Here is an 8,408-nt window from a genome sequence, read left to right as displayed (position 1 = left end):
GAAAATAATGCATTTATTTACATTGCATTCAGCAATACAATTGCACTCGATCCACTTATATGCACATTTGACATAAGCAAAAACTCTGGCATATTCATTCTTTACAAAGGTCTCAAGCCAGTGATACATTATGCAGCATAAACAGTCTGTTCCTCCATCCCAGCCTCTTGCAGGCACAGCAACCTGATCTTACTGCTTCATTTACAGTAAAGGGTGAATACTCAGATAACAAACACATCGGGATTGTTGCAACACAAACTATTTACAGCACAAACTATTTACAACACTGAAACTGGTTAAGAAACAAACGCTAAAAAACATGAATAATTTCTCTCTCCATCGCTGCCTTTACATGAATGTTGCTTTCAAAGCTCTTCCAAAAAACATTATAGAACTGCCCAATTTACAATGGCAATAACCTGACACATGTTTCAAACGTATACAGCTGGAGAGCAGAGAGATTTGAAAAGTAGATATAAATAACATTCTATAAATAGCAAACACAGAGCAGTGAAACTACACGAAGATAAGCCTGGACTTAGATAGTGACAAACTGCTACCAAAGAGAAATCAAATTAATGCAGCATTTCAGCTTCAGAAGCAGAATGGAATGAGTGGATGGGTCCAGGAACAAGTTTAGCAACTGGATTGAAGGCTGGATGATTCTGATTCGGTAGAAATTGATGGGTGAGTCGCTCTTCTGTCTTTGCTTTGAAGCTTTTTGAGAGGTGAGCATCTGATTTCTGAATGACTGAAGACTTTTCGGGTGTAGCTCTTGAAATTCACCCCCACAAAGGCATACAGAATGGGATTGAGGCAACAGTGACAATAGGCTACGGCTTCAGTCAAATTCATGGCCATGATCACCATCTGCTCCATCACACAGGAGTACTCTCTACCTCTCATGAGCATCACTGTGTCGATCAGGATCACAATGTAATAGGGCAGCCAGCAGGTGAAGAAGATCACGATCAGGATGATGGTGATTTTCAAGGCTTTGCGCTTCTGTAAACCTGTGGACTGGGACAGCTTGGAGATAATGATGCAGTAGCAGGTGAGGATGACCAGAGCGGGCAGGACAAATCCCACCAGCACACCCTTCATCCTGAAGGCCACCAGCCAGGTCTGGAAGGTCTCGGTTGGGTAGATGCGGTCACACACGATCCTGTCCATGAGTTGTGTGGTTTTAGCGAACACCATGTCGGGCACAGTGAGCAGAATCGATGGTAACCAGACGCCCACATACACAAAGCGGTTGGCCAACATTTTCCGCTGTCTGGTGCTGTTGGTTGCATGCACGACCGCATAGTAGCGATCCAAGCTTATGAAGGCCATGATCAGGACGGTGCTGTACAGGTTCATGGTGTAGATGACGTGCACGATTTTGCACGTAATGTCTCCGAAATACCAGTTGACGGTGTCGATGGCCCAGAAAGGGAGGGTCAAAACGAACAGCAAGTCTGCCACAGAGAGGTGGAGCCTGTACTTGTCAGTCATGCTGCGGTAACGCTTGTGGTAGCCCATGACCAGCACCACTAGCCCATTACCCACAATGCCCAGGATGAAGATCAGGGAGTAGAAAAGCGGGATAAGTATCTTTTTGATGTACAGATTCTGCTCTTCGCACATGAACTCCCCCTCGTAGCTGTAATTAGCCGAGTCATTGTGTTCGTAGTTCTGCGAGAATGATAAAAAAACATATTTTTTAATATATAATCTCTATCTCTATCTATAGCAAATTTAGCCAAACCACCACCGACTTAACTTGCGTCAACTTTTTTTTTAAAAAAAAGGTGCATTGTCGCTTTCTAAGGCGTAACATCACGGGATACAACATAACCCACAAAAAAAACCCACACAAACACACACAGGTTTCTATGTCTCTCCCTGATTTAGATTTACAGAAATTAACAAATGAGTTTTACTTTATAGATAGATAGATATTTAGATATTTAGATAGATAGATATTTCGATAGATATTTAGAGATAGATATTTAGATAGATATTTAGAGATAGATATTTAGATAGATAGATATTTAGATAGATAGATATTTAGACAGATATTTAGATAGATAGACAGATAGATAGACAGATAGATAGATAACAAATCATAGATGCATTTTGTTCTTGTTGTTGGCACAAGAGTGTTCTGCTCAAATTTTGCTGCTACAGGAGAGAGAGTGAATCCCCAGAGAATTCTCTCTTTTTTTTTTCGTCGGCTCCAAACCAACTCAAAAAAAAGCCTTTGACAAAAGCGTCTCCACTCAGCAGCGTTACATCCGACATCCAACCGAGTCGCTTTAAAGCAGCCGCCGCCACCCGCTTTGCTTTACTGATCGCTGTGGTTTTTGGAAGGGACTTTTCGTGAAAAGGAGATCCAAAAATAAATAGAACTGACTCACGGGCTCTGTCTGTCTCCCCCGAGTGGGCAGTGAGAGAGAGGAGAGAGGACCTCAACCCGTGAGCGGTGCGGAATGAAAATCCCTACTAACAGTTTCGAGTCTGCATATGACTTTGAATAAAACCAACTGTGGGGAAACTGTTTTTTTTTAAACAAAGAAAACACACACATCAAACACACACCAAACACACACACACACACCAAACACAGACACACACGCACATCACACACACACACACACCAAACACACACACACACGCACATCACACACACACATCAAACACACACCAAACACACACACACACACCAAACACACACACACGTGTGACTGACGGTTTTCTGGGGGTTCAGATGGAGTTGTTAAGTAATTGCAAACTTCTTGTGGAAGTCCCGGGCGATTGATTGCAATCAGTAATAACACTGCAAACAAACAGTGAATAGGACCAGAACCAGAAGTTGATGGTGAAAGAATGCAAACAAAACCAAACCAAAACCCCCAACCAAACCACCCCAACCAAACCACCCCAACCGCCCCTCCCCAACCAACCAAACCAAAAACTCCCCAAACAAAACCAAAACCCCCCAAACAAAACCAAACCACCCCCCCCCACCCCAACCAAACCGAAACCCCCAACCAACCAACCCCCCCTCCCCGACCAAACCCCCTCCCCAACCAAACCCAAACCCCCAACCAACCAACCCCCCTCCCAACCAAACACCCCCTCCCCAACCAACCCCCCTCCCCAACCAACCCAACCCCCCTCCCCAACCAAACCACCCCACCAAACCACCCCACCCCCCCCCCAACCAAACCACCCCACCCCCACCCCAACCAAACCACCCCCCCCCCCAACCAACCAACAACCCCCAACCAAACCCCCCCAAAACCAAACCACCCCCCCCATCCCAACCAAACCGAAACCCCCAACCAACCAACCCCCCTCCCCAACCAAACACCCTCCTCCCCAACCAAACACCCCCCTCCCCAACCAAACCCCCCCTCCCCAACCAAACACCCCCTCCCCAACCAAACACCCCCCTCCCCAACCAAACCACCCCAACCAAACCACCCCAACGCCCCTCCCCAACCAAACCACCCCAACCAAACCACCCAACCGCCCCTCCCCAACAACCAAACCAAAAACTCCCCAAACAAAACCAAAACCACCCCCCTCCCCAACCAAACCGAACCCCCAACCAACCAACCCCCCTCCCCACCAAACCCCCTCCCCAACCAAACCCAAACCCCCACCAACCAACCCCCCTCCCCAACCAACCAACCCCCCTCCCCAACCAAACACCCCCCTCCCCAACCAAACCCCCCCTCCCCAACCAAACCCAACCCCCAACCAACCAACCCCCCCTCCCCAACCAAACACCCCCTCCCCAACCAAACACCCCCTCCCCAACCAAACACCCCCTCCCCAACCCCCCTCCCCAACCAAACACCCCCTCCCCAACCCCCCCTCCCCAACCAAACACCCCCCTCCCCAACCAAACACCCCCTCCCCAACCAAACACCCCCCTCCCCAACCCCCCCCTCCCAACCAAACACCCCTCCCCAACCCCCCCTCCCCAACCAAACACCCCTCCCCAACCCCCCCTCCCCAACCAAAACCCCCCTCCCCAACCAAACACCCCCTCCCCAACCAAACCCCCCTCCCCAACCAAACCCCCCCCCAACCAACCCCCCTCCCCAACCAACCACCCCCCTCCCCCAACCACCCCCTCCCCAACCAACCCCCCTCCCCAACCCCATTTTTGCGCGTTTATTTCGGTGCTAAAACTGCCCCAAAACACGTTCTTCTTCGTTTATTTTGCGTTGAAAGAAAAAAAACGACAAACTGCGATTTTGAAAATTCCGCCCAGTTTCAAATCTGGGCTTAAAGCCAATGATTTTCGGGGGGCGGCGGGGGGGGGGGGGGGGGGTGGGGGGGGGCGGTGTGGGGGGGGGCGGGTGGGGGGCGGTGTGGGGGGGGCGGTATGTGGGGGGGGGGGCGGGTGGGGCGGTGTGGGGGGCGGTGGGGGCGGTGGGGGGGGTGGGGGGGGTGTGGGGGGGGGGGGGTGGGGGGTGGGGGCGGTGTGGGGGGGGGGGCGGTGTGGGGGGGGGGGGGCGGTGTGGGGGGGGGGGGGTGTGGGGGTGTGGGGGGGCGGTGTGGGGGGGTGTGGGGTGGGCGGTGTGGGGGGTGTGGGGGGGGGGGGGGGGGGGGGGGGGGTGTGGGGGGGGGGGGGGGGGGGCGTGGGGGGTGTGGGGGGTGGGGGGTGGGGGGGGTGGGGGTCGGGGTTGGGTCGGGTTTGCGGAGGGGAGAAGGCGACGTAAAACCCGGAGCTGCGATTTCAGCTGCAAAAACCCCCTCCTGTCCCTGTGCTGTGCTGTGCTATCCCTGTCCTGTCCCTGTGCTGTGCTGTGCTATCCCTGTCCTGTCCCTGTGCTGTGCTGTGCTATCCCTGTCCTGTCCCTGTGCTGTGCTATCCCTGTCCTGTCCCTGTCCTATCCCTGTCCTGTCCTGTGCTATCCCTGTCCTGTCCCTGTCCTGTGCTGTGCTGTGCTATCCCTGTCCTGTCCCTGTCTTGTGCTGTGCTATCCCTGTCCTGTCCTGTGCTATCCCTGTCCCTGTCCTGTCCTATCCCTGTCCTGTCCTGTGCTATCCCTGTCCTGTGCTATCCCTGTCCTGTCCTGTGCTATCCCTGTCCTGTGCTGTGCTATCCCTGTCCTGTCCTATCCCTGTCCTGTCCCTGTGCTGTGCTATCCCTGTCCTGTCCTGTGCTGTGCTATCCCTGTCCTGTCCTGTGCTATCCCTGTCCTGTCCCTGTCCTGTGCTGTGCTATCCCTGTCCTATCCCTGTCCTGTCCTGTGCTATCCCTGTCCTGTCCCTGTCCTGTGCTGTGCTGTGCTATCCCTGTCCTGTCCCTGTCTTGTGCTGTGCTATCCCTGTCCTGTCCTGTGCTATCCCTGTCCTGTCCTGTGCTATCCCTGTCCTGTCCTGTGCTATCCCTGTCCCTGTCCCTGTGCTGTGCTGTGCTATCCCTGTGCTGTCCCTGTCCTGTGCTGTGCTATCCCTGTCCTGTCCCTGTGCTGTGCTGTGCTATCCCTGTCCTGTCCCTGTGCTATCCCTGTCCTGTCCTGTGCTGTGCTATCCCTGTCCTGTCCCTGTGCTGTCCTGTGCTATCCCTGTCCTGTCCCTGTCCTGTCCTGTGCTATCCCTGTCCCTGTCCCTGTGCTGTGCTGTGCTATCCCTGTCCCTGTCCCTGTGCTGTGCTGTGCTATCCCTGTCCCTGTCCCTGTCCTGTCCTGTGCTATCCCTGTCCTGTCCTGTGCTATCCCTGTCCCTGTCCCTGTGCTGTGCTGTGCTATCCCTGTGCTGTCCCTGTCCTGTGCTGTGCTATCCCTGTCCTGTCCCTGTGCTGTGCTGTGCTATCCCTGTCCTGTCCCTGTGCTATCCCTGTCCTGTCCCTGTGCTGTCCTGTGCTATCCCTGTCCTGTCCCTGTCCTGTCCTGTGCTATCCCTGTCCCTGTCCCTGTGCTGTGCTGTGCTATCCCTGTCCCTGTCCCTGTCCTGTCCTGTGCTATCCCTGTCCTGTCCCTGTCCTGTCCTGTGCTGTCCCTGTACTGCCCCTCAGTCGCTTCCCAACACATATTCATTTAATTCAACGCAGAAACTCAATCAAAAGAGAGTCCGGACTGAACCCGCGACAGGTAACACAGGTCCTATATAAAAAAAATAAAAAAAAGGCACTGTTTGTTATTGGAAAAATCAGGAGTTGTCAAATCCAAATACACTTTTTTTTGGGCACAAAAAAAAATGCTGTTTTCAGTCAGACATCCAGATTTTGGCGTTATCCAAACAACACAGAGAACAATAATAGATGTGAGTCTCTCTGATTAATCTTCTCCTCACCACAGTCTACACTCAGTGCCAACGATAACACTGTGTTAAAAAAAAATGAGTTTTTTAAAAAAAAAATTAAAAAAATTTTTTTTTTTTGCCCAAAGAGAAGTGTACCACCTGAAAAAGGTATTTTTTTGGGGGGGGTCTTGCATAATAAAATATTTATAACAGAAGCTGACAGTTAATGATAATAACAATAATAATAATTATTATAATAATAATAATTAAAAATCTGCTCTCACCAATTCGTCCATTAAGTACTCCGTCCCATCTGTCATTGTGTTCTGTGTTGTGTTCTGGTGGCACAGAAGGTTTTTTCTCTGCACACGTCGGACCTGATGATCTGCTCAGAATAATCTCAAACGTCTTCAGTCAAAAGTTTTAACTAACAGCCCCAAACTTCCCAGACATGCGCAGGACTGTCTGTAATTGCACATGTCTCTGACTCTCTCTCTTTCACTCTCTCACTCACTCACTCACTCATTCTCTGACTCACACTCTCTCTCACACACACACACACACCAAACGAAACGTCTAACGGTTTCTTCTCTCTCCAGCATTTAACAGGAAACCAGACAACGCCCTAGCAGTTGAAGGTGTAGCTGATAACACCAGGAGCACAATTAAACAGGGTTTACAACCGTTGGCGCAAAAATAAAAATCCCCCCCCCCCCTCCCAAAAGCTGTAAAGTCGATGCAAGGTGTTGTGCTTTCTTTGACTGAAAACAGCTACGATTATAATCAGAATCCTCGCATGTGTTACAGCGCCTTATCACGTCTTCGAGACGTCTCAAAGGCTATACTGTAAAGTGAATTGACTGTATATTTTGTGGACGAAACAAGGCAGCCAATTGCACACAGCAGTGTCCCACAGTCTTGGATTGAATGACCAATTTATTGATTTATTTATTTGTTTGTTTATTATGAACACATTTGTTTTTTAGCATTTCAACAATGGGGAACAGTGAGCTAGGACTGTACGTTCCCTAGACATAGGTTGCTAAAAAGTACAGTAACTTCAACTATCCCAGGAACAATTATCTTTATTGCCCTTCCTCTTCGTGCAAAATGTGCGTGAAACTGAATTAAGTTAACCACAATCATTGCAAAATAAAACCGATCTTTTCCCTTTCAAATTCTGTTGTACGCAACTTGGCAAAGCCTGGATTTTTCATTCTTACTGGCGGACGCATCAAAGTGGACAGGATTGATTGCCTTTCCAAGTCCTGCCGATGTGCAGGAATACTGCGGACCTGCTGGCTCAGGAACCGGTTGACCAAGACCACCCCAGAGGGCTGGCTCGATTCCGACATTCCGTTGTCAGGCATGTGAGCTTGGAGCCAGTTGAGTTCCAAGGATACCCCGCTTACCTGCTCCCCAAGGAGAATAGTTGACCGCACTGAGATGAGTGACAAAGGATCTTTAGAGTTAGCTGTGGCTGGGGTAAGGAAATTCCAACAGTCTATTTCTGGAATTTCCATGTGTAGGAGGGATGCATGGAATTCTCAGTTTGGTTTGGATACTCTTAAGCATGGTGATGGGATTCCGCATGTGTCAGACACCCGGCTGACCAAAAGCAAAATTTATTTCAAACTTCAAAGTCCATAATTTTTTCTATTATTATATTTAGACTCAGACTGGAACAGCAGGCAGCCATGCAACAATTTGGCAATATTACAAGCTAGGTGGTGCAAGAGGGCAGCTTGTGCTTGAGTTACTGATTTTCCTTTTGAGCATATACTCTCTTCTTCTCTACATCTCGACTGGATCAACCTCATCAAGACTCATTCTACAGGGAATCAGCCTTGTCCAACTCGTTGGTGGCCGTGTTTTTAACCAATTTCCCCCAAACTCTGGAGCTCTGCCTTAATCCCTCCTCCTTGCCCCCTCCTTTCCCTTCTTCAGATTGCATCTGAAGACCTTCCTCTTTGATGTGCCCACATTAAGGTTGTTGTTCCTCTACAAGAGGCAGCATCCTTTGGATGAAATGTTAGACTGAGATTCAGTATGCCTGTTCAGGTGGATATTAAGATCAAATTAGAGAGCAAATTACTCTACTCATTAGGACTTTGGGATGCAGGGTTAACAGACTGAATGGGAATAATCTTTGACTCCAA

The 8,408-nt window shown here is 49.9% G+C and overlaps 1 protein-coding gene across 1 annotated transcript; it reads right to left on the bottom strand.

The window, feature by feature from the left end:
• On the bottom strand, window positions 1-6,648 carry cxcr4b (chemokine (C-X-C motif), receptor 4b). The gene is given in 2 exon segments (NM_001292467.1): window positions 1-1,677; window positions 6,534-6,648. Coding segments are annotated over 2 exon segments (1,077 nt in total). The 5' UTR covers window positions 6,570-6,648; the 3' UTR covers window positions 1-636.
• Between the last annotated feature and the right edge of the window lie 1,760 nt (window positions 6,649-8,408).

The sequence above is a fragment of the Callorhinchus milii genome, unplaced genomic scaffold (assembly GCF_018977255.1).
Source record: "Callorhinchus milii isolate IMCB2004 unplaced genomic scaffold, IMCB_Cmil_1.0 Scaffold6, whole genome shotgun sequence".
In the NCBI taxonomy this organism is placed as follows: Eukaryota; Metazoa; Chordata; class Chondrichthyes; order Chimaeriformes; family Callorhinchidae; genus Callorhinchus; species Callorhinchus milii.
Note: the sequence above shows the minus strand (reverse complement) of the source record. Positions and strands in the feature narration are given on the sequence as shown.